General features: G+C 40.6%; 1 protein-coding gene across 1 annotated transcript; it reads left to right on the forward strand.

Moving 5' to 3' along the window:
* The first annotated feature begins 1,552 nt into the window (after nucleotides 1-1,552).
* On the forward strand, nucleotides 1,553-25,371 carry parietopsin. The gene is made up of 4 exons (XM_061893685.1): nucleotides 1,553-2,224; nucleotides 11,720-12,048; nucleotides 12,115-12,360; nucleotides 23,798-25,371. Exons 1-4 carry the CDS (start codon nucleotides 1,819-1,821, stop codon nucleotides 23,951-23,953), a joined length of 1,137 nt encoding a protein of 378 aa, XP_061749669.1. The 5' UTR covers nucleotides 1,553-1,818; the 3' UTR covers nucleotides 23,954-25,371.
* Nucleotides 25,372-27,625: the final 2,254 nt, after the last annotated feature.

Consider the following 27,625-nt stretch of genomic DNA (forward strand, 5'->3'; position numbering starts at 1 on the left):
CTATTTATTTATTATACCTGCACCTTATTGCTGTTGTGTATGTGTCAAAGGGAAAGAGGCGACACCAAGGCGGAACTGCAGTTTACCAGGTTTATTTAAACCTTTGATGAAAGTGTGGGGTGTGTATGCTACCACAAGTGAACGAATGCGAACGATGTGTGGAATTGACAACGTGAGTTTTAACCAGAGGATGTTGTCTGTGTGTGTTGAATGAATCTTTCGCCGAATCCAAGGGAGAAGGCAGAGAGGCAGTCGGGGGATGAAGAGAGGCGACGATGTCCGTGTCAAAGCAGGGGTCGAGGATCGAGGGAGGAGGTCGTGAGGCGAGACACGATCACAGGCAACAGGGAAGACACAAAAGGACATCAAAACGGGAACGAGGAAGAGAACAAAGACGGCGAGCAAAGAACGGGGGAGGGGTGCCAGACGTGATGCTTACTCAGGGAGATTGGCTACGTTCTGGCGATGGTCTCTTGGGTCCGCTGGCTGTTATGCTGCTACCTCTCATCAGGTCCAGGTGTGCTGATGCGCAATTGCCTGCAGCCTGGACGCTGCATGCGCGTGCTGCGCCCAGCAGGAGCAGCGGCGTGTCCAAGCGCGCTGCCAGCAGAGGTCTGTGTATATATATATATAGTTATGCATATATATGTATATATATATATATATATATTTATGTATATATATTTAATGTATACATGTGTATATATATCCATTTATATATATATATATATACATATATGTATGTATATAAAGAGTATGTATGTGTGTATATGTATGTATATATATAGTATATATGTGTATATATATAGATGTGTATATATATATATATATGTATATGTATAAATACTGAGTATATGTATATATATATATATATATATATATATATACAGAGTGTACATGTATATACATATGTATATATACAGTATGTATATATATGTGTATATGTATATATGTATGTGTATGTATATGTGTGTATATGTATATATGTGTATGTATATATGTATGTGTGTATATATGTATATGTGTATGTGTATATATTTATATATGCGTCTATATGTATATTTACGGGTGTGTGTATATATGTATGTGCATATATATGTATACATTTGTGTATATATATATATGTATATATATATATATATATATGTATTTGCATGTATATCTTTACATTTGTGTATATATATATATATATATATATATATGTATTGTTTATATACATGTATATATATGTAATGTGTATATATATGTTTTTTATATATGTTTGTTTTTATTTTATTTTATTTTGAAATATTTCTTTGTTTTGGATTAAGAATCGGTAATATTTCGAAAATCAAATATTTTTTGGACATCCCTAGGAAGCACCTGATAAGTCAACAGCGGTGACCCCGGATCCGATAGCATATTATATGGTTGTTGAAAAAAAAAAATTGAAAAAAAATCCATACGGCAATTTATCGCGATACTTTTTCCGACAGATATAAAACATCGGTTTCGTATCTTTTACATTTAATTGGCTAGCGACTTGAATCCACTCCCTCCACAATTGCAATACAGTAAATGGATCATTTAAAAACAATTGTACATTGTTTTTGACTCGTTTATCCAATAATAGAATATTGCAATGTACAGTAATACTGCATTATGTACACTGCAGCATTATAGCATTCACACAATCATCTAGCATAATGACATTTACCCCTAGTCTATTAAAGATAGAAAATACTTTCCAATTAGTATTATAGTGCATGTTTATGACTGTTTTAATCCCCATTTAAATCCTGTTAGGATCCAATTCCTCCTAATGCATCTATCAGGCAGATGCACCACAGAGAAAAGCCAGGATCCCCAAATGATAAAAGCAGGCGGCCGTGGTGGGTCCTCAGTCAACACCCGCTACATCCAGGCGCCATGGACAGCACCGGCACGCCGTGGAGCTCCCAGGTGGCGCCCACCATCTTCCCCCGCGTGGGCTACAGCATCATCTCCTTCCTCATGTTCATCACCACCGTCCTGACGGTGTTCAACAATGGCCTGGTGATCGCCGTCTGCCTGAAGAACCCGTCCCTGCTGCACCCCATGAACGTGTTCATCCTCAGCCTGGCCGTGTCCGACCTCATGATCGGCTTGTGCGGCTCGCTGGTGGTCACCATCACCAACTACCACGGCTCCTACTTCATCGGACACACCGCCTGCGTCTTCCAGGGGTTTGCCGTCAACTACTTTGGTGAGTGCCGTCGCTTTGAGGCTTTCGTTTGTCGCTAGGTAGGTAGGTCTTTATTGTCATCGAAATGTTTGTTTACAGCACAAACCCGTTCAAGATTAGACAAACAAACGACTCCCTCGAAGTCCATTTTAGGGAGTTAAATCGAAGGCCATTTTAGGGAGTTAAATCGTAAATCGATGTTTGTTTTCCGCGAGCAGACGAAACAATGACTCCAGGTGTCGTTGAAGAGGGAGGGAGGTCAAAAGCGTCCATCATTGAGGTGTCCTTGGGGTGTTTGCAGAACAGCCTGGTCCTGTTTCCACAGCGTCAAGGCCGTTCGAGGGAGTCAAATCGTAGATTAGGATGTTTTTTTTTCCGCGAGCAGACAAAAAAATGACTTGTCTGTACCATTCGTCCATGCTGGGTGCTCTCAGATTCAATTCAATTCAATTTTGCTTTTCAGCAAGCCCATCTTGCGAACCTTACGAAGTATCCCTACTCTGCATTTGAGTTCATTCCTTTTTTCTAAGCCTGCCAGAAAAAAAGTTATATTGAAAATTTGAATGTGCAGATTTTTTGTTGGTGTTAAAATATCCATTATTATTTATGACATTTTCAGCATACACCCGTTCAAGATTAGACGAACAAACAGTGTACAGGGTTACAGAACAGGAAGGCTGATGGGTCGCCACGAGGCGCCCCGTAAAAGTTTGGGAAAAAGGTAAAAGGCTGGGGAAAAAACTTAGTAAAAAAATACAATCTAGACCGGGCTCTTAAGGAGGGCCGAGTCTGGAGTGGGAAAAAAACCTCCGTGCAATGCACACATAAACACGTTACATTAATCCCGACAAACTCGCAACAGAGGGGCGGGGAGTTGGGGCCCTGGAAGGCGACTGCTGCTTTGAAGCGCTGCCATCCGACCATCACCCCGAGAGGAAAAAAGCGGTGGTGAAGGCGTGGGGTGGGGTTGGGGGGGTGTGCGTGTATGCCCAAATGTCTTAGGTGTGATGATGTAATGTTTTTTAGACTGAGGCCGATCTGCAAAAGTTCGACTCCAGGTGTCGTTGAGGAGGGAGGGAGGTAAAAAGCGTCCATCATTGAGGTGTCCTTGGGGTGTTTTTAGAACAGCCTAGTCCTGTTTCCACAGCGTCAAGGCCGTTCGAGGGATTCAAATCGTAGATCAGGATGGTTTTTTTCCGCGAGCAGACAAAACAATGTACCATTTGTCCATACTGGGTGCTCTCAGATTCAATTCAATTTTGCTTTTCAGCAAGCTTCTCCATGATGTGATCCATCTTGCGAACCTTACTAAGTATCCCTACTCTGCATTTGAGTTAATTCCTTTTTTCCAAGCCTGCCAGAAAAAAAGTTCTATTGAAAATTTGAATGTGCAGATTTTTTGTTGGTGTTAAAATATCCATTATTATTTATGAAATTTTCAGCATAAACCCGTTCAAGATTAGACAAACAAACCGTGTACAGGGTTACAGAACAGGAACGCTGATGGTTCGCTACGAGGTGCCCTGTAAAAGTTTGGGAAAAAGGTAAAACGCTAGGGAAAAAAATGAGTAAAAAAATACAATCTAGACCGGGCTCCTAAGGAGGGCCGAGTCTGGAATGGGAAAAAAAAACCTCCGTGCAATGCACATATAAACACGTTACATTAATCCCGACAAACTCGCAACAGAGGGGCGATCTGCAAAAGTTCGACTCCAGGTGTCGTTGAGGAGGGAGGGAGGTCAAAAGCATCCATCATTGAGGTGTCCTTGGGGTGTTTTCAGGACAGCCTGGTCCTTTTTCCACAGCGTCAAGGCCGTTCGAGGGAGTCAGGATGTTTTTTTTCCGCGAGCAGACAAAACAATGACTTGTCTGTACCATTTGTCCATACTGGGTGCTCTCAGATTCAATTCAATTTTGCTTTTTAGCAAGCTTCTCCATGATGTGATCCATCTTGCGAGCCCTATTAAGTATCCCTACTCTGCATCTGAGTTCATTCCTTTTTTCCAAGCCTGCCAGAAAAAAAGTTCTATTGAAAATTTGAATGTGCAGATTTTTTGTTGGTGTTAAAATATCCATTATTATTTATGAAATTTTCAGCATAAACCCGTTCAAGATTAGACAAACAAACAGTGTACAGGGTTACAGAACAGGAACGCTGATGGTTCGCCACGAGGTGCCCCATAAAAGATGGGGAAAAAGGTTAAAACGCTGGGGAAGAAGATGAGTAAAAATATACAATCTAAACAGGGCGGTGTTTTCAGAACAGCTTGGTCCTGTTTCCACAGCGTCAAGGCCGTTCGAGGGAGTCAAATCGTAAATTACAATGTTTGTTTTCCTGCGAGCAGACCAAAAACAATGACTCGTCTGTTCTATTCGTCCATGCTGGGTGCTCTCAGATTCAAGCGTCGAGAGTCCGGCTGATCATATCCATGCCTGATGTTTAAATTTGAGGACAGCGCAAAGAAAGAGGCTTCAAAAAAGTTCAGACAAGACAAAAACAGAGGGAGCAAGCTGGGAGAAGAGGGAGGGGAAAAAATGCGACCGCCCTCGCCAGATGCAAGACAGAAAAAAATATTGTCACTTTACACCAGACCGCCGGACATTCCCAAATCATTTTTTTCAGTCTTTAAGACGGAAAGTGTACCTGCAGTAATGTTTTCAAATGAGCGTAAGTCTTCAACTATACTAAGTCTTTCAATGATCGGAACCTGCACTTTTGCATGATATACTAGTTACTATGGTAATAAAAGTGACGAGGCACCAAGCAGTGTGGGTGGGGAGCGTTTCCACAAAGTGTTTCCAGAGTCTGAAATGTGGGTGTCAGGGACAGACGTGGAAGGAGATTTTTACAACAAAGTTCTGAAGCTTAGTGACCCTTCACGATCCTATTTCGCCGTTTGTTGCACTTTTTGTTGCGTTTTGCGAGATCGTAAAATATGTGGATGGAGAGAGGGTGTGACGTTCATACGTTGTCAATATTCAGTGTTTTATCAGTCATAGTTAATATTGTAAATCGCACATTCTTTATTTTCAAGTACAAACCCTGTTTCCATATGAGTTGGGAAACTGTGTTAGATATAAATATAAACGGAATGCAATAATTTGCAAATAATTTTCAACCCATATAAGACAACATATTTGATGTTCAAACTGATAAACATTTTTTTTGTGTGCAAAAAATCATTAACTTTAGAATTTCATGGCTGCAACACGTGACAAAGAAGTTAGGAAAGGTGGCAATAAATACTGATAAAGTTGAGGAATGCTCATCAAACACTTATTCGGAACATCCCACAGGTGTGCAGGCTAATTTTATACCTAATTAGGTATAAAAACAGCTTCCCAAAAAAATGCTCAGTCTTTCACAAGAAAGGATGGGGCGAGGTACACCCCTTTGTCCATAACTGCGTGAGCAAATAGTCAAACAGTTTAAGAACAACGTTTCTCAAAGTACAATCGTAAGAAATTTGGGGATTTCAACATCCACGGTCCATAATATCATCAAAAGGTTTAGAAAATCTGGAGAAATCACTCCACGTAAGCGGCATGGCCGTAAACCAACATTGAAATACCGTGACCTTCAATCCCTTAGACGGCACTGTTTCAAAAACCGACATCAGTCCCTAAAGGATATCACCACATGGGCTCAGGAACACTCCAGAAAACCACTGTCACTAAATACAGTTAGTCGCTACATCTGTAAGTGCAAGTTAAAGCTCTACTATGCAAAGCGAAAGACATTTATCAACAACATCCAGAAACGCCGCCGGCTTCTCTGGGCCCGAGATCATCTAAGATGGACTGATGCAAAGTGGAAAAGTGTTCTGTGGTCTGACGAGTCCACATTTCAAATTGTTTTTGGAAATATTCGACATAGTGTCAACCGGACCAAAGGGGAAGCGAACCATCCAGACTGTTATCGACGCAAAGTTCAAAAGCCAGCATCTGTGATGGTATGGGGGTGCATTAGTGCCCAAGGCATGGGTAACTTACACATCCGTGAAGGCACCATTAATGCTGAAAGGTACATACAGGTTTCAGAAGAACATATGCTGCCATCTAAGCGCCGTCTTTTTCATGGACGCCCCTGCTTATTTCAGTGAGACAATGCCAAACCACATTCAGCACGTGTTACAACAGCGTGGCTTTGTAAAAAAAGAGTGCGAGTATTTTCCTGGCCCGACTGCAGTCCAGACCTGTCTCCCATCAAAAATGTGTGGCGCATTATGAAGCGTAAAATACGATAGCGGAGACTTGATTTGATTGAACGATTGAAGCTCTACATAAAACAAGAATGGGAAAGAATTCCACTTTCAAAGCTTCAACAATTAGTTTCCTCAGTTCCCAAACGTTTATTGAGTGTTGTTAAAAGAAAAGGTGATGTAACACAGTGGTGAACATGCCCTTTCCCAACTACTTTGGCACGTGTTACAGCTATGAAATTCTAAGTTAATTATTATTTTGGAAAAAAAAAAAAAGTTTGAACATCAAATATCTTGTCTTTGTAGCACATTCAATTGAATATGGGTTGAAAAGGATTTGCAAATCATTGTATTCCGTTTATATTTACATCTAACACAATTTCCCAACTCATATGGAAACAGGGTTTGTACATTCTGGGTGTCTCATTCATTAAAAAAATGTCAAATTCCATTTTGTTTTTTTAAGGCAGTCTATCATAACGTTCATTTTTTTCCATAAATTTGGCCTCCCGACTCAAAATAATTGCCCAGGCCTGCTTTACAAATTACACTATGCTGTGTTGCTGTCATTTCCAGCTGAAAATAGTCGAAGGACCCTGAACGCCTCACAATGAAATAATAGTCTGATTAACGACACTATGCAATAATACAACAAAATACCTTTTTTAAAACTTAATACTAAAATAAGTCTTTTTTTGTTTTTAATATAAAAAATATGCTGTCCGTCAGGCCTGAGCATTAAAGTACATGTATTTCAAAATATGAAATATAACAAGATACAGTCGTGGTCAAAAGTTTACATACACTTGTAAAGAACATAATGTTATGGCTATCTCGAGTTTCCGGTAATTTCTACAGGTCTTATTTTGTTGTGATTGGAGCACATACTTGTTGGTCACATGAAGTTTGGTTCTTTCATGAATTTTATTATGGGTCTACTGAAAATGTGAGCAAATCTGCTGTAATATTAGAATAATTGTAACTAAGTTATACCAAAACTTTAGGTGTCCATGAATTCCCGGCGAGGGGACATAAAGCTGTCTTTAATTAAGTACAGTACTAATGATTGTCACACACACACACACACTAGGTGTGGTGAAATTTGTCCTCTGCATTTGACCCATCCCCTTGATCACCCTCTGAGAAGTGAGGGGAGCAGTGGGCAGCAGTGGTGCTGCGCCCGGGAATCATTTTTTATGGCGATTTTAATCCTACTTAGCAGAAGGCTTGTAAAACTCCACTGTGTGGGATGGGAAGCAACATGAATCTGTTCTGTTTCTTTGATGTATCGTAATCAACAGAAAGATATTGTCTTGACCCAAGAACTACAAACGTGGGGAGGAAGCAGGGCCTGACTCCCCTCTGAACTGTTTTACGACCTCTTCTTTGAACTGTTTTAGGACCTTTTCTTTTGAACTGTTCTGTAACCAAAGGCAATGGTTCTTTATGACCCCCTTCCCTTGGAAACAGCTGTTGCCATGTAATCAGGGAAAGTCCTGCATGGGTCAAAAGTATACATACAGCAATGTTAATATTTGGTTACATTTCCTTTGGCAAGTTTCACTGCAATAAGGCGCTTACGCTAGCCATCCACAGGCTTCCGGTTGAATTTTTGACCACTACTCTAGACAAAATTGGTGCAGTTCAGCTAAAAGTGTTGATTTTCTTGACATGGACTTGTTTCTTCAGCATTGTCCACACGTTTAAGTCAGGACTTTGGGAAGGCCACTGTAAAACCTTAATTCTAGCCTGATTCATCCATTCCTTTTGCCACTTTTGACATGTGTTTTGGGGTCATTGTCCTGTCGGAACACCCAACCGCGTCCAAGACCCAACCTCCGGGCTGATGATTTTAGGTTGTCCCGAAGAATTTGGTAGTAATCCTCCATTTACTCTCTATAAAGCACCAGTTCTATTGGCAGCAAAACAGGCCCAGAGCATGATACTACCGCCACCATGCTTGACGGTAAGAATGGTGTTCCTGGGATTAAAGGCCTACAAACATATTGTTGGATATTGTGGCCAAACAGCTCAATTTGTGTTTCATCTGACAAAGATAAGTTCTGTGGTCATGATGAAACAAAAATTGAGCTGTTTAGCCACAATACCCAGCAATATGTTTGGAGGAGAAAAAATTTGCCATTTAATCCCAGGAACACCATGCTCACCGTCAAACATGGTGGTGGTTTATAGATGTTGCTTTCTGGTGGGTTCTGCTGATCATGCACATTTGCACGGGAGTCGGGCATTCCGGGTTCAACATATTTTTATTGATCATGAGTTGAATGACCTCCCTCGACTTTTCAGTCCTCGTCACTCCGGTTTGCTTGCGCCAACGTCTCTCAAACCACTCTTCCTCCTTCTGCTACCGGGCGTGACTGATAAGAACAACAGGTGATTAGATAACTAATCCCAGCTGGGTAATCTAATCACTTGTCAGCTGTGTTTTGAAGCCGGCCCTGGCACACACCCCACTCTTGCAGCAAACCTGTTTTGCTGCCAATGAAAATTGTGCTTTACAGAGAGTAAATGGAGGATTACCTCCAAATTCTTTGTGACAACCTAAAATTATCAGCCTGGAGGTTGGGTCTTGGGCGCAGTTGGGTGTTCCAACAGGACAATGACCCCCAAACACATGTCAGAAGTGGTAAAAGGAATGGCTAAATCAGGCTAGAATGGAGGTTTTAGAATGGCCTTCCTGAAGTTCTGACTTAAATGTGTGGACAATGCTGAAGAAACAAGTCTATGTCAGAAAACCACCAAATTTAGCTGAACTGCACCAATTTTGTCAAGAGGAGTGCTCAAAATTCAACCAAAAGCTTGTGGATGGTGCCTTATTGCAGTGAAACTTGCCAAGGGACATGTTACCAAATATTAACTGTCAGGTTCAAACACTCATGACATCTATTAAACAAGACAAGAAGCAAAGAATCAAACAGGGATAGAATTAAATTTGGCTCAATTGAGGAGAAAACGTCTTGTAAAGTCTCCAGCACGATCTGGCGAAAGATTGTGCGCCACCTCTTTTATTTGGACTTTCCCTGATAACATGGCAACAGCTGTTTCTAAGGGAAGGGGGTCGTAAACAGCCATCGCCTTTGGCTACAGAACAGTTCAAAAGAAAAGGTCGTAACACAGTTTAAAGAGTTCGTAAAAAAGTTGTGAACTGAAGTGAATTATGTTTATATCATACTTTTTCAGCTACAATCGGGTGGAAGGCGGGGTAGCTGAGATAGGCACCAGCGACCCCAAAGGGAATAAGCTGTAGAAAATGGATGGATGGATGGATAGGGCTTTTTCTCTAGTGACTCAAAGCGCTTTACATAGTGAAACCCAATATCTAAGTTACATTTAAACCAGTGTGTGTGGGCACTGGGAGCAGGTGGGTAAAGTGTCTTGCCCAAAGACACAACGGCAGTGACTAGGATGGCGGAAGCGCGGATCAAACCTGGAACCCTCAAGTTGCTACCCACCGAGCTAAACCGCCCCAGTTCACAGAAAAGGTCCCCTTGAGGGGAGTCGGGCTCTGCTTCCCCTCCGCTTTTGTAGTTCTTGGGTCAAGACACTATCTTTCTGTTGATTATGATACGTCAAAGAAAACAGAACACTCATGTTGCTTCCCATCCTACACAGTGGAGTGTGTAGGATGCTCGGAAGAATTGGAGACAGCTTTTGTCCAATCGCCGGGAACTCATGGAAACACAAAGTTTTTGTGATAACTTAGATACAATTATTCTTACGTTATATATAAATAATTAAAACTGCAAGCAGCGATGGACGGGACCAAGTATATATGGAAGTGGCTGAGGAGAGGGAAGTCTGGGCTTCCCAGATATAAGTTAGAACAACACATTACTTTGTATTATATTGTAGTTTTTACCTTCCATAACGTCTCTACTGGCAGATACAAGTTAGAACTATACACTACTTTTTATTATAAATGTTGTAGTTTTTACCTTCCATAACGTGACTACTGACAGATATAAGTTAGAAAAACCCGATGCTAACCTCCCATTGAAAATACATTGGTACGGCTAATAGCTACTATTAGCAAACAGATAGACCTACCAACTCGGCGCATTAAAAGTGCAGATGGCCTTAAAACGCCACAACACTCTGGCACCATATGTAAGTACCTTAAATAAAGACTCGACATACAAAGAAATTCAATCGTAGCAGAAACATAGGAGGAAACGGGATTAAAACCCGATGCTAACCGCCCATTGAAAATACATGAGTACGGCTAGTAGCTACTATTAGCAAACAGATAGACTCGACATACAAATAAATTAAATCGGAGCAGAAACATAGGAGGAAACGGGATTAAAACCCGATGCTAACCGCCTACAGAAATTTCATGGGTACGGCTAGTAGTTACTATTAGCAAACAGATAGACTTACCAACTCGGCGTAATATCTTAACATCGACACACTCACTTGTCGCAACTCGGCCCTGATGGTCGGCACCTATAAGTTTACAATTAGTTGTAAAATGTTTGATAGTTGTTTTTACGATATGCAAGCAAACGACAACTTTAAAACATACCGGCTTACAGTAGCTACGGCACCTGGCAGCCATCTTGGTGTAGACGATCACAGCCCCTCCCTCACGAATGTTGGTGCGTGCGCATCAGCAGCAGACGCTATGGAAAAAAAAGAATAAAAAAACCCGTCTCCCTCACTGTGTCTGCGCACGGCGGCCATCTCTGAAATGGTTTTCAGCGCAGCGGTTCTTTGAAGGCTGATAAAAATCAAAACCATAGCAGTAATTAAAACTCTTTCATCAACTTTTAATCAGAAGGGTTCAATCTCTCTCCTGTGGTAGTTTGAAGCCGACACGACAAACGCGCTCAGAGGAGATAATGTTTAAAAAAAGATGACCGTTTTTTTACAAAACCTTTGTTTTGAATGGGGAATTGCAAACCTGTTGATTTTTGCTCAATTTTTGTCAATATATGAAATGTAGGTCTGAGTGAGACCTACATAGAGGGTTTTGTTTCATGCCTCTACGGCATTCCTACTGGAAGTTACAGGCAGTTTTGTTTATGTTTTATTCATAGGGGGCGCGAGAGCGCAATTTTTTTGGGGGGGGGTTAGGTTTTTGGATTAAATCGCAATGTTTGCCAGTCCTGATGTGTGTGTCAAATTTGGTGAGTTTTGAAGGATGTTTAGGGGATCAAATTACAGCTCAAAGCTGCGGAATAATAATAAGGAAAGAAAGAATAAAACGCTAGAAATTCAATAGGGTCCGCTGTCCCAAAGGGACATTCGGCCCCTAATGAGGATCGTTAATGAATACCATTACCCTCTCCAGGTCTGGTGTCGCTGTGCACGCTGACCCTGCTGGCGTACGAGCGCTACAACGCCGTGTGCAAGCCCGACACCGGCCTCAGGCTAAGGATGAAGAGGAGCATCAAGGGCCTCCTCTTCGTCTGGGCCTTCTGCCTGTTCTGGGCCGTGGGGCCCCTGCTGGGGTGGAGCGGCTACGGCCCCGAGGGGGTGCAGACGTCCTGCTCCCTGTCCTGGGAGGAGAGGTCGTGGAGCAACTACAGCTACCTCACCCTCTACACGCTCATGTGCTTCCTCTTCCCGGTGGCCGTCATCATCTACTGCTACTCCAGAGTGCTGGCGTTCATGAGAAAGGTTCTTTCACTCACACGACGCAAATGCGTGCCGCACCTCGGACCTGAACGGCTGTTCTTGTCCCAGTTGAACAGGAGCGTGGAGCTGCAGTCGGGGCGTTCCTTGCAGAAGGAGAACGACCACGCCACCCGCATGGTCCTGACTATGGTGGTGGCCTTCTTCATGTGCTGGATGCCTTACACCGCCCTGTCGGTGGTGGTGGTGCTCGATCCTGAGCTCCACATCCCGCCGCTGGTGGCGACCATGCCTATGTACTTCGCCAAGACCAGCCCCGTGTACAACCCCATCATCTACTTCCTGTCCAACAAGCAGGTACCGCCCGCACTGAAATGCTAATGTTGTCCAGGTAAAAAGATGCGCACACTAAGGCTCAGGCGTGGGTTTTTTCCCGTTTTATTAGGGTAGGTTACTTTAGAAGTGCCCGTAGGTAAACTTGTTTTGCAGACAGGAAGATCAGGACGTTCATTTAAACATACAGAGAAAGGAGGATCTTAGATATGCAACACAAAGACCTACCGTATTTTCCGGACCAAATGGCGCACCGCCGATGAATGGTCTATTTTTCATATTTTTTCATATATAAGGCGCACCGGACTATAAGGTTAAGATAGATGAATGGCCTATTTTTAATCTTTTTTCATATATTAGGCGCACCGCCGATGAATGGTCTTTTTTTCATCCTTTTCATATCCAAAGCGCAACGGATTATAAGGCGCACCGACGATGAATGGTCTATGTTTAATCGTTTTTCATATATAAGGCGCACCACCGATGAATGGTCTATTTTTCATCTTTTTTCATATATAAGGCTTACTGGATCATAAGGTGCACCACCGATGAATGTTCTATTTTTCATCTTTTTGCATATGTAAGGCGCACCGGACTATAAGGTTACCATAGATGAATGGTCTATTTTGCATCTTTTTTAATATATAGGCGCACCGCCGATGTATGGTCTGTTTTTCATCCTTTCTCATATATAAGGCGCAACAGATTAAAAGGCGCACCGACGATGAATGGTCTATTTTGCATATTTTTTCACATATAAGTCACACCCCTGACGAAAGGTCAATTTTTTAAAATAATTTTCATATATAAGGCGCACCAGTCTATTTTTCATATTATTTCACACATAAGGCGCACCACCGATGAATGTTCTATTTTTCATATTTTTTCATATATAAGGCGCACCGGGCTATAAGGTCACCATAGATGAATGGCCCATTTTTCATATTTTTTCATATATTAGGCGCACCGCCGATGAATGGTCTGTTTTTCATCCTTTTCATATTCAAAGCGCAACGGATTATAAGGCGCATCAACGATGAATGGTCTATGTTTAATCTTTTTTCATATACGAGGCGCACCACCGATGAATGGTCTGTTTTTCATCTTTTTTCATGTATAAGGCTTACTGGATCATAAGGCGCACCACCGATGAATGTTCTATTTTTCATCTTTTTGCATATGTAAGGCGCACCGGACTATAAGGTTACCATAGATGAATGGTGTATTTTGCATCTTTTTTTATATATAGGCGCACCGCCGATGTATGGTCTGTTTTTCATCCTTTCTCATATATAAGGCGCAACGGATTAAAAGGCGCACCGACGATGAATGGTCTATTTTGCATATTTTTTCACATATAAGGCGCACTCCTGATGAATGGTCTAATTTTCATCATTTTCACATATAAGGCGCACTCCTGATGAATGGTCTATTTTTCATAATTTTCACATATAAGGCAGACCAGTTTATAAGGCGCACAGTCTATGGTCAATTTTCCATATTTTTTTAACATATAAGGCGCACCGCCGATGAATGGTCTATTTTTCATCTTTTTCCATATATAAGGCGCACAGCCGAAGCAGGGTCTATTTTTCAAATGTTTTCACATATAAGGCGCACCGCCGATGAATGGTCAATTTTTCATGTTTTTTCATGTGTGCGGCGCACCGCCGATGGTCTGGTTTTCATCCTTTTCATATATAAGGCGCAACAAATCATAAAGTGCACCGATGATGAATGGTCTATTTTTCATCTTTTTTCATATATAAGGCGCACCGGATTATAAGGCGCACAGCCAAAGAAGGGTCTATTTTTCATATTTTTTCACATACAAGGCACACCACCGATGAATGGTCTATTTTTCTTTTTTTTTTTCATATATATGGCGCACCGCCGATGAACGGTCTGTTTTTCATCCTTTTCATATATAAGGCGCAACAAATTATAAGGCGCACCGACTATGAATGGTCTATGTTTCATCTTTTTTCATATGTAAGGCGCACCACCAATAAATGGTCTATTTTTCATCCCCCTTCATAAGGCGCACCACTGATGATTGGTCTATTTTTTTATCATTTTTCATATATTAAGGCTTATTGGATTATAAGGCGCACCACCGATGAATGGTCTATTTCTCATCTTTTTTCATATATAAGGCGCACCGCTGACGAATGGGCTATTTTTCATATTTTTCCATATATAAGGCGCACCGGACTATAAGGTTACCATAGATGAATGATCTATTTTTCATCTTTTTTCATATATTAGGCGCACCGCCGTTGAATGGTCTGTTTTTCATCCTTTTCATATACAAAGCGCAACGGATTTAAGGCGCATCGACGATGAATGGTCTATGTTTAATCTTTTTTCATATATAAGGTGCACCACCGATGAATGGTCTATTTTTCATCTTTTTTCATATATAAGGCTTACTGGATCATAAGGTGCACCACCGATGAATGTTCTATTTTTCATCTTTTTGCATGTGTAAGGCGCACCGGACTATAAGGTTACCATAGCTGAATAGTCTATTTTGCATATTTTATTATATATAGGCGCACCGCCGATGTATGGTCTGTTTTTCATCCTTTCTCATATATAAGGCGCAACGGATTAAAAGGCGCACCGACGATGAATGGTCTATTTTGCATATTTTTTCACATATAAGGCGCACTCCTGATGAATGGACAAATTTTCATCATTTTCACATATGAGGCGCACTCCTGATGAATGGTCTATTTTTCATCATTTTCACATATAAGGCAGACCAGTTTATAAGGCGCACAGTCTATGGTCAATTTTCCATATTTTTTTAACATATAAGGCGCACCGCCGATGAATGGTCTATTTTTCATCTTTTTCCACATATAAGGCGCACAGCCGAAGCAGGGTCTATTTTTCAAATTTTTTCACATATAAGGCGCACCGCCGATGAATGGTCAATTTTTCATGTTTTTTCATGTGTGCGGCGCACCGCCGATGGTCTGGTTTTCATCCTTTTCATATATAAGGCGCAACAAATTATAAAGTGCACCGATGATGAATGGTCTATTTTTCATCTTTTTTCATATATAAGGCGCACCGGATTATAAGGCGCACAGCCAAAGAAGGGTCTATTTTTCATATTTTTTCACATGCAAGGCACACCACCGATGAATGGTCTATTTTTCTTTTTTTTTTTCATATATATGGCGCACCGCCGATGAACGGTCTGTTTTTCATCCTTTTCATATATAAGGCGCAACAAATTATAAGGCGCACCGACTATGAATGGTCTATGTTTCATCTTTTTTCATATGTAAGGCGCACCACCAATAAATGGTCTATTTTTCATCCCCCTTCATAAGGCGCACCACTGATGATTGGTCTATTTTTTTATCATTTTTCATATATTAAGGCTTATTGGATTATAAGGCGCACCACCGATGAATGGTCCATTTCTCATCTTTTTTCATATATAAGGCGCACTGCTGATGAATGGGCTATTTTTCATATTTTTCCATATATAAGGCGCACCGGACTATAAGGTTACCATAGATGAATGATCTATTTTTCATCTTTTTTCATATATTAGGCGCACCGCCGTTGAATGGTCTGTTTTTCATCCTTTTCATATACAAAGCGCAACGGATTTAAGGCGCATCGACGATGAATGGTCTATGTTTAATCTTTTTTCATATATAAGGTGCACCACCGATGAATGGTCTATTTTTCATCTTTTTTCATATATAAGGCTTACTGGATCATAAGGTGCACCACCGATGAATGTTCTATTTTTCATCTTTTTGCATGTGTAAGGCGCACCGGACTATAAGGTTACCATAGCTGAATGGTCTATTTTGCATATTTTATTATATATAGGCGCACCGCCGATGTATGGTCTGTTTTTCATCCTTTCTCATATATAAGGCGCAACGGATTAAAAGGCGCACCGACGATGAATGGTCTATTTTGCATATTTTTTCGCATATAAGGCGCACTCCCGATGAATGGTCAGTTTTTAATCATTTTCATATATAAGGCGCACCAGATTATAAGGCGCACAGCCGATGGTCTATTTTTCATATTATTTCACACATAAGGCGCACGGCCGATGAATGGTCTATTTTTCATATTTTTTCATAAATAAGGCGCACGGCCGATGAATGGTCTATTCTTCATATCTTTCCATATATAAGGCGCACCACCGATGAATGGTCTTTTTCATATTTTTTTCACATATTAGGCGCTCTGCTATTTTAATCTTTTTTCATATATAAGGCGCACCACCGATGAATGGCCTATTTTTCATCTTTCTTCACATGTAAGGTGCACCACCGATAAATGGTCTATTTTTTTATCTTTTTTCATATATAAGGCTTATTGGATCATAAGGCGCACCACCGATGAATGGTGTATTTTGCACCTTTTTTCATATATAAGGCACACCGCTGAAGAATGGTTTGTTTTTCACCCTTTTCATATATAAGACGCACCGGATTATAAGGCGCACAGCTGATGAAGGGTCTATTTATTATATTTTTCCACATATAAGGCGTACTGCCGATGAATGGGATACTTTTCATACTGTTTCACATATAAGGCGCACTGCCGATGAATGGGATACTTTTCATACTGTTTGACATATAAGGCGCACCGCCGACGAATGGGCCGTTTTTCATATTTTTTCACGTACAAGGCGCACTCCCGATAAATGGTCTATTTTTCATCCTTTTCATATACAAGGTGCACCAGATTATAAGGCGCATAGCCGATGGGCTATTTTTCATATTATATTCACGCTTAAGGCGCACTGCCGATGAATGGTCCATTTTTCATATTTTTTCATATATAAGGCGCACTGATGATGAATGGTCTATTTTTCATTCTTTTTCCATATATAAGGCGCACAGCCGAAGCAGGGTCTATTTTTCAAATTTTTTCACATATAAAGCGCACCGCCAATGAATGGTCAATTTTTTCATGTTTTTTCATGTGTGCGGCGCACTGCCGATGGTCTGGTTTTCATCCTTTTCATATATAGGGCGCAACAAATTATAAAGTGCACCGATGATGAATGGTCTATTTTTCATCTTTTTTCATATATAAGGCGCACCGGATTATAAGGCGCACAGCCAAAGAAGGGTCTATTTTTCATATTTTTTCACATACAAGGCACACCACCGATGAATGGTCTATTTTTCTTTTTTTTTCATATATATGGCGCACCGCCGATGAACGGTCTGTTTTTCATCCTTTTCATATATAAGGCGCAACAAATTATAAGGCGCACCGACTATGAATGGTCTATGTTTCATCTTTTTTCATATGTAAGGCGCACCACCAATAAATGGTCTTTTTTTCATCCCCCTTCATACAGTATATAAGGCGCACCACCGATGATTGGTCTATTTTTTTATCATTTTTCATATATTAAGGCTTATTGGATTATAAGGCGCACAACCGACGAATGGTCTATTTCTCATCTTTTTTCATATATAAGGCGCACTGCTGATGAATGGGCTATTTTTCATATTTTTCCATATATAAGGCGCACCGGACTATGAGGTTACCATAGATGAATGATCTATTTTTCATCTTTTTTCATATATTAGGCGCACCGCCGTTGAATGGTCTGTTTTTCATCCTTTTCATATACAAAGCGCAACGGATTTAAGGCGCATCGACGATGAATGGTCTATGTTTAATCTTTTTTCATATATAAGGTGCACCACCGATGAATGGTTTATTTTTCATCTTTTTTCATATATAAGGCTTACTGGATCATAAGGTGCACCACCGATGAATTTTCTATTTTTCATCTTTTTGCATGTGTAAGGCGCACCGGATTATAAGGTTACCATAGCTGAATGGTCTATTTTGCATATTTTATTATATATAGGCGCACCGCCGATGTATGGTCTGTTTTTCATCCTTTCTCATATATAAGGCGCAACGGATTAAAAGGCGCACCGACGATGAATGGTCTATTTTGCATATTTTTTCATATATAAGGCGCACTCCCGATGAATGGTCTATGTTTTTATCATTTTCATATATAAGGCGCACCAGATTATAAGGCGCACAGCCGATGGTCTATTTTTCATATTATTTCACACATAAGGCGCACGGCCGATGAATGGTCTATTTTTCATATTTTTTCATAAATAAGGCGCACGGCCGATGAATGGTCTATTCTTCATATCTTTCCAAATATAAGGCGCACCACCGATGAATGGTCTTATTCATATTTTCTTCACATATTAGGTGCTCTGCAATTTTAATCTTTTTTCATATATAAGGCGCACCACCGATGAATGGCCTATTTTTCATCTTTCTTCACATGTAAGGTGCACCACCGATAAATGGTCTATTTTTTTAATCTTTTTTCATATATAAGGCTTATTGGATCATAAGGCGCACCACCGATGAATGGTGTATTTTGCACCTTTTTTCATATATAAGGGACACCGCTGAAGAATGGTTTGTTTTTCACCCTTTTCATATATAAGACGCACCGGATTATAAGGCGCACAGCTGATGAAGGGTCTATTTATTATATTTTTCCACATATAAGGCGTACTGCCGATGAATGGGATACTTTTCATACTGTTTCACATATAAGGCGCACTGCCGATGAATGGGATACTTTTCATACTGTTTGACATATAAGGCGCACCGCCGACGAATGGGCCGTTTTTCATATTTTTTCACGTACAAGGCGCACTCCCGATAAATGGTCTATTTTTCATCCTTTTCATATATAAGGTGCACCAGATTATAAGGCGCATAGCCGATGGGCTATTTTTCATATTATTTTCACACTTAAGGCGCACTGCCGATGAATGGTCCATTTTTCATATTTTTTCATATATAAGGCGCACTGATGATGAATGGTCTATTTTTCCTTCTTTTCATATATAAGGCGCATTGCTGATGAATGGTCTATTTTTCATCCTTTTCATATATAAGGCCCACTGCCGATGAATGGTCTATGTTCAATCTTTTTTCATATACAAGGCGCACCGCCGATGAAAGGTCTATTTTCATCTTTTTTCATATATAAGGCGCACCACTGATGAATGGTTTATTTTTCATCTTTCTTCACATGTAAGGCGCACTACCGATGAATGGTCTATTTTTTAAATCTTTTTTCATATATAAGGCTTATTGGATTATAAGGCGCACCACCGATGAATGGTCAGTTTTTCATCTTTTTTCATATATAAGGCTTACTGGATCATAAGGCGCACCACCGATGAATGGTCTATTTTGCATCTTTTTTTCACATATAAGGCGCACTGCCGATGGATGGTCTGTTTTCCCATCATTTTCATATATAAGGCGCAAAGGATTAAGGCGCACAGACAATGAATGGTCTATTTTACATATTTTTTCACTTATAAGGCGCACTGCCGATAAATGGTCCATTTGTCATAGTTTTCATATATAAGGCGCACCAGATTATAAGGCGCACAGCTGATGGTCTATTTTTCAAAATTTTTCACACACAAGGCAAACTGCCGATGAAAGGTCTATTTTTCATATGTGTCATATATAAGGCGCACCACCGGCGAATGGTCCATTTTTCAAAATGTTTCCATATATAAGGCGCACTGCCGATGAATGGTCTATTTTCCATCCTTTTCATATATAAGGCGCACTTCCCATGAATGGCCTATCTTCGATCTTTTTCATATATAAGGTGCACCGCCGATGAATGGTCTATTTTCATCTTTTTTCATATATAAGGCGCACCACCGATGAATGGGCTATTTTTTAAATCTTTTTTCATATATAAGGCTTATTGGATTATAAGGCGCACCACCGATGAATGGTCTATTTTTTATATATCTTTTTTCACATATAAGGCGCACAGCCGATGAATGCTCAGTTTTTCATCTTTTTCACATATAAGGTGCACCACCGATGAACGGTCTATTTTTAGTCTTTTTTCATGTATAAGGCTTAATGGATTATAAGGCACACCGCCGATTAATGGGCTATTTTTAATCATTTTTCATGTATAAAACGCACCTTATTATAAGGCGCACAGCCGATGAAGGGTCTATTTATCATCATTTTTCAGATATAAGACGCACCACAGATGAATGGTATTTTTTTAAAAGCCTTTTTCATATATAAAGCGCACCGCCGATGAATGGTCTATTTTGCATCTTTTTTTCATATATAAAGCGCACCGGATTATAAGACGCACCGCCGATGAATGGTCTATTTTTCATTTCTTTTCACATATAAAGCGCACCGCTGATGAAGGGTTTATTGTTCATCTTTCCCATATATAAGGCCCACCAGATTATAAAGCACACCGGATTATAAGGCGCACCACCGATGAACGATCTATTTTTCACCGTTTTCATATATAAGACGCACCGGATGATAAGGCGCACCGCAAATGGTTGGTCTATTTTTCATCTTTTCTCCATATATAAGGAGCACCGCCGAGTAATGGTATTTTCCTGATCCCTTTTCATATATAAGGCGCAACATGGGGACTATAAGGCGCACCACAGACGAATAGTCTATTTTGCATCTTTTCATAAATAAGGCGCACTGCCGATGAATGGTCTATTTTTCATCTTTTTTCATACATAAGGCGCACAAAATAGCACATGTACTCCAAGTTCCCCATGAAAAGGATAAAACATAAAATCCCAATCAGATGAGATTTGGGACAATCCAGAACAAAAGGCCACTATAACATAAAAAAAAAAGAATAAATAAAAGACTACAGCTTATTTAGTTCTGTGACAGCAGCTGGGACAAAAGTACATCTGTTCCGTTTTTGTTTTGCCTCTCGGGACTGTAAAACCTGCGTCCAGATGGGAGAAGCTGAAAATAGCCGCGTAGGTAACGAGATGCATCAGTTAATCAGGAAATCCCTCTCTTTTTTTAAATCTCTTTAAAAATGTTTAAAAAAAAACATGTTCTGTTTTTCTTAGTTTTTCCCGACTTACAATGCGTGTTAAAATCTCGATTCCGTCTCTTTGCCATTCCTGCCGACAACTATGGTTTTCCCGTAATGAGTACTTTTTGTTTTGTTTTTTGATAACCCGTTGGTGAAAAGTACGGTTTTCAATAAAAATGTGCAAAGCAACTTGGTTGGTTTACATATAAGAACATCCATGATTGGTTGGTTTGTTTACTATGATGAGTCACCATTGGTTAAGATTAGGGCAAAACATTAGGGACAGGCCAATCAGAGGCAGGATAGGGCGGGTCATTTTAAATTTCCACCATTTCCACATTTTTCAACCGATTCAAACCATTCAGAATTCAACACATTCCACCATTCTGGAAATTCAAACGTCCTCTTTTCAAAGTTAAAAAAATTCCAGGATTTTCCAGAATTTCCGGTTTTCCAAAGCCTTATTTCAATCCTTTTTTCTGGCGACTACTCCTTTCACACTTTTCAATGCATATCAACCGTTCCACCATCAAAACATTCCTCTTAATCAGGACTAAAAAACAAAGTTGTTTTTTTGAACTGGAAAAATGTTCCCAAAATTCCAGGAATTCCGTAATACCATTTCTCAATTCAACATGTTATGACTTCAACATTTCTCGACCTATTTTAAAATGTAAACTCCAATCGTTTAAACTCATTAAGTTTTTTACCTTTTTCAAAAAAATTTCCACTTTTCCCGAAGTTCCCATTTTTTTCTGAAATTCCCATTGAACACAATGGGACATTCTTTAAAGTTCCACAACTCACACATTTTTCATCTGATCAACACTGTTACAACTTCAAAATAGTCAACCTGTTCAGGAATTGTGTGCTCCACTTCAACAATTAAAAAAAAAATTCCCGGATTTCCTATAGTTCCTTTTTTTGTTTGTTTTTGCATTTTCCCCTTTCAAAATTAATAGGCCATTTTTTCAACTTCCCTCATTACCACATTTTTCAACCTATTCAAACCATTCGGAAATCAACACAATTCAACCTTTAAGAAATTCAAACTTCCCCTTTTCTAAGTTAAAAAAAATTCCAGGGTTTTTCTAAATTCCTATTTTACAAAGCTCAATTTTTTCCAAAATTTTCTGGAGAGTATTTCGTCCACATTTTTCAAGCCATTTCGAATTCAACACATTCCACCTTTCTGGAAATTCAAACTTCCCCTTTTCTAAGTTCAACAAAATTCAAGGATTTTCCAGAATTCCTATTTTACAAAGCCCTATTTCCAACCTTTTTTCTAGCGATTACTCCTTCCACATTTTTCAACGCATTTCAACCGTTCCTCCATCAAAACATTCCTCTTAATCAAGACAAAAAAACAAAGTTGTTTTTTTGAACTGGAAAAATGTTCACGAGATTCCAGGAATTTCGTAATACCATTTCTCAATTAAACATGTTACTACTTCAACATTTTTCGACTTATTTTAAAATGTAAACTCCAATCATTTAAACTCATCAAGTTTTTTACCATTTTCAAAAAAAATTCCACTTTTCCTGAAGTTCCCATTTTTTTCTGAAATTCCCATTGAACACAATAGGACATTCTTTGAAGTTCCACAACTCACACATTTTTCATCTGATCAACACTGTTCCAACTTCAAAATATTCAGCCTGTTCAGGAATTATGTGCTCCACTTCAACAATTCTAAAAAAAATTCCCGGATTTTCCATAATTCCTTTTTTTTTTTGCATTTTCCCCTTTCAAAATGAATTGGCCATTTTTCAAATTTCCACCATTTCCACATTTTTCAACCGATTCAAATCATTCAGAATTCAACACATTTCACAATTCTGGAAATTCAAACTTCCCCTTTTCCAAGTTCAAAAAAAAAAAATCCAGGATTTTCCACAATTCCTGGTTTTCCAAAGCCCTATTTCCACCCTTTTTTTCTGGCGACTACTTTCTTCCACATTTTTCAATGCGTTTCAACCGTTCCACCTCTTAAAATGTTCCCGAAATTCCCGGAATTCCGTAATACCATTTCTCAATTCAACATGTTACTATTTCATTATTTAAACCAGTGGTCCCCAACCACCGGGCCGCAGAATAATTTATTATTATTATTATTATTTTTTTTTTTTTTAAGTTAAATCAACATAAAAAACACAAGATACACTTACAATTGGTGCACTAACCCAAAAAAACTCCCTTTTTCATGACAAAAATAAATAAATAATAAAAAATAATTTGATAATTTGCCGGTCCGCAGCTACAAAAAAGGTTGGGGACCACTAATTTAAACCACATCTCCTGTCCCCTCCAAGGTTTCTCACTGTCATCCCATTGGTTTGACTTTTTTCCTTGCCCTGATGTGGGCTCCGAACCGAGGAAGTCGTTGTGGCTCGTGCAGCCCTTTGAGACACTCGTGATTTAGGGCTATATAAGTCAACACTGATTGATTGATTGATATTGTCGACTAATGGTTGCAGTTCGACTATGGGCGTTCTCGTTTCCTGTTTTAGTGGAGCCCGCCGACTAACTCTCGCTTGTCTCCGTCCCGACAGTTTCGGGACGGCGCTCTGGAGATGCTGTCCTGCGGCCGCTACATCCCCCACGCCGCCTCCACCCGGGTGAGCATCAACATGAGGCCCGTGAGCCGGAGGGGCCGGCTGATCCCCTGCAGCAGGATCAACAGGCACAGCAAGGTGTTGCCTCTGTAAAATATCCACCACGCTCCCTTTCGACGGCTCGTCAAGGACGCAGAACGACAAGTCTGTGCAAGTGGTTTCTTTTTTTTTTTTTTTCCTCTCTTTTTGTCCAAGAAGTCTGGAGTGAAGAGGAGACTCGACAGCTGACGGACAGATGGAGGACAAAGGGACCAATAGGAACCCTTCTGGTACACACTCATTATTCCAAGTGTTGTTTTCCTCACTTTTTTTTCCCTCTGTGACTGTCAGAATAGAGATGACATGTCTCTCTTTAAAAAAAACCCCACAAAAAAAAAACCCTTATCGAACTCTTATTAGGTAACACCAGCAACTTTCAGGGCATCTTTTAGATTGTGCCCACACAACAGCTGCTTTTTAATTGACCAAGTCGAGGGTATCTACCTCACTTATATATGTATATATATATATGTTGTGGAGATGGCGGCGAGGAGGCGGAGAATGCGGCCGAGGGGAGAGGCGGGGCGTGCCGGGCGCGACGCCGCAGTCAAATGCAGGTGCGTGGATCCCGCACCGGTTCTCAATTAACATTTCTCCTCACGCTGCATAAAAGGGGAGAAGGAGGAGGGATCGGGGCAGAAGGAGTCGGAGAGCCTGCAGCAGTGGATGAGAAACGAAAGCGAGAGAGAGCAAGACGCAGACGACGACGGGGGCCGGCTGAAGAGCGAGACGGAGGAGCGAGCAGCGGGAGCGCCGACGGCGCAAAAGACTTCCTTTATTGAAAAATCAACAAGAGTCAAAACTGCTCAGGAGAAATGTCCTTCCTGGGTGGTCCATTGAACCAGCACAAAGGCTTAAGACTGTCACATTTGGCACCCAACCTGGCTGGACCACCGGAGGTGGGGTAGGACGATATTCGTGGGCTCTCGGGGGCGCACTGGCCGGCCTCGCGGCAAGCAGCCGTCAGAATTGCCGACTCTTGCAGGCGTTGGCGGACAATGTGGGGGGGACGGTGAGTGCCCCCCCAATAATTAAGAGGAAGAGGAAGAAGAGCGGGAAAGACTAGCGGAGAAAAAGAGGAAAAAGGAAGAAGATGAGAGGAGGAGAAGAAAAGGTGAGAAAGGAGGAAGAGGCAATGATGAGAAGACTAGAAGAAGAAGAGTGGGAAAGACTAGCGGAGAAAAAGAGGAGAAAGGATGAAGACGAGAGGAGAAGAAATGAAGAAAAGGTGAGAAAGGAGGAAGAGACAATGATGGGTGGACAAGAAGAAGAAGAGCGGGAAAGACTAGCCGAAGAAAAGAGGAGACAGGAAAAAGAAGAAGAGAGGAGAGAGAAATGTTAACTGAGAACCGGTGCGTGATCCACGCACCTGCATTTGACTGCGGAGTCGCTCCCAGCACGCTCGGCCGCAATCTCCGCCTCCTCGGCGCCATCTTGGGCCGGGCTCCAACGTGTCCCGCCCCGCTGCTCGCTCCGCCTCTCCACCTATATATATATATATATATATATATATATATATATATTTAGATGCTTTTGTTAACATGTTAAAGGTGTTTAATGATATTAAAAGTATGTTCAACATATATACAAACCCCAAAACCAGTGAAGTTGGCACGTTGTGTAAATGGTAATAAAAATAAAAATTATAAAAACAGAATACAATTATTTGCAAATACATATATTCAATCGAATAAACTGCAAAGACAAGATATTTAATGTCCACACAGAGAAACTTTTTTTTTTTGCTAAATAACTTAACATGTGGCTGGGCATCGTCTCGCTGAAATAAGCAGGGGCGTCCATGGTAACGTTGCTCCAAAAACTGGGAAACTTTATTTGTTTTGTTGTGCAAATATTAGCGCATTTGGAGTTTGATGCCCTGCAGTATGTTTCAAAAAATAAAAAGATGTCACAAGTGGCAAAAAAGACAGAGAAAGTTGAGGAATGCTCATCACAACGCTTTATCCGGAGCATCCCATAGGTGAACGGGCTAGTTGGGAAAAGGTGGGTGTAAAAGCAGCTTCCGTGAAATGCTCAGTCGTTCACAGACTAGGACGGGGCGAGGGTCATCGCTTTGTCAATGAATGCGTGAGCAAATTTTTGAACCGTTTAAGAACCACATTTCTCAATCACAAATTGATTTCACCATCTAAGGTCCGTAATATCATTAAAAGGTTCGGAGAATCTGGAGAAATCACTGCACGTAACATTGAATGCCCGTGACCTTGGATCCCTTAGGCGGTATTGCATCAAAAAGCGACATCAGTGTGTAAAGGATATCACCACATGGGCTCGTTAACACTTCAGAGAACCACTGAAAAGACCATTTCAGCCCCGTTGGATCCAGTCTTCTCTGGCATCCAGTTAAATGTACATTTTAGTCCTGACATTCCGTTCACCATTTATGGTCTGTGATATCATCCAAAGGTTCTGAGAATCTGGAGAAATCACTGCACATAAGCGATGATATTACGGACCTTCCATCGCTCGAGCTGTACTGCATCAAAAAGCGACATCAGTGTGTGAAGGATATCACCACATGGGCTCAGGAACACTTCAGAAAACCACTGTCAGTAACTACAGGTTGTCACTACATCTGTAAGTGCAAGTTAAAACTCTACAATGCAAAACCACAGCCATTTATCAACAACACCCAGAAACGCCGCCGGGTTCGCTGGGCCCGAGCTCATCTAAGATGGACTGATGCAAAGTGGAAAAGTGTTCTGTGGTCTGACGAGTCCAAATTTCAAATGGTTTTTGGAATTGTGGACGTTGTGTTGTAGAGGAAAAGAACCATTTGGATTGTTCTAGCTGCAAAGTGTAAAAGCCAGCGGCTGTGATGGTATGGGGGTGTATTAGTGCCCAAGGCATGGATGACTTACACATCTGTGAAGGCACCATTAATTCTGACAGGTACATACAGGTTTTGGAGCAACATATGTTGCCATCCAGGCAACGTTATCATGGACGCCCCTGCTTATTTCAGCAAGACGATGCCAAGACACATGTTAAGTTAATGATTATTTGCAAAAAAAGAAGCTTCTCAGTTGGAATATGAAATATCTTGTCTTTGCAGTCTATTCAGTTGAATATAAGTGGAAAAGGATTTGCAAATGATTGCATTTTGTTTTTATTCACAAAATACTCAATGTACCAACTTCACTGGTTTTGGGTTTTTGTAAAATTCTTTCATGAAGACAAGAATATAAGTCGATGTTGTACCTGATTCTGATGGCCTGCATTGATTGGAATCAGACAGTAGTGATGTCGTCGTCGAAAAAAAGTCCTCTTTTCTGTCCAACACCACCTGAAATTGGTTGTTTTTTGCCATCTTATCTGTCTATATTCCTTTTTCCGCACTTCGCAAGAAATACATTGGCGGCAAAGGCCGTCGCTCGCCGGCTGTCTGAGACTTTTATTTTGTCAGTGCAGGCAGGACGAAGGCAGCGCTTTTATTGTGAAGATAGGTACTGTGCGGTCGGTCTTTTAGAGTACGGCGCGAGAGTCTGTCGAAATTTAAAAAAAGTGTTTCTCGCCTTCCTGTCGGTCGTTTTTTCTTAATAACGATCGATCGTCTCAAAAGACCCTCGGGCGCTGTAGATGTCAATAAAGTGACGAAAGTCATGATGGCTAATTTTTAGATACATTTTTTGGCCTAGATTACTTATGGCTTTGGCTTTTATGCAACGTTACCAGAGAATTGAGTATGACTGTATTTCCTTGAAC

This window comes from Nerophis ophidion, linkage group LG03 (assembly GCF_033978795.1).
Source record: "Nerophis ophidion isolate RoL-2023_Sa linkage group LG03, RoL_Noph_v1.0, whole genome shotgun sequence".
NCBI lineage: Eukaryota > Metazoa > Chordata > Actinopteri > Syngnathiformes > Syngnathidae > Nerophis > Nerophis ophidion.

Coding starts and splice junctions, on each gene's coding strand:
- parietopsin (XM_061893685.1), top strand. CDS start 1,819: ATGCACCACAGAGAAAAGCCAGGATCCCCAAATGATAAAAGCAGGCGG. Junction 2,225..11,719: donor GTTTGCCGTCAACTACTTTG/GTGAGTGCCGTC, acceptor TACCCTCTCCAG/GTCTGGTGTCGCTGTGCACG. Junction 12,049..12,114: donor TGCTGGCGTTCATGAGAAAG/GTTCTTTCACTC, acceptor TTCTTGTCCCAG/TTGAACAGGAGCGTGGAGCT.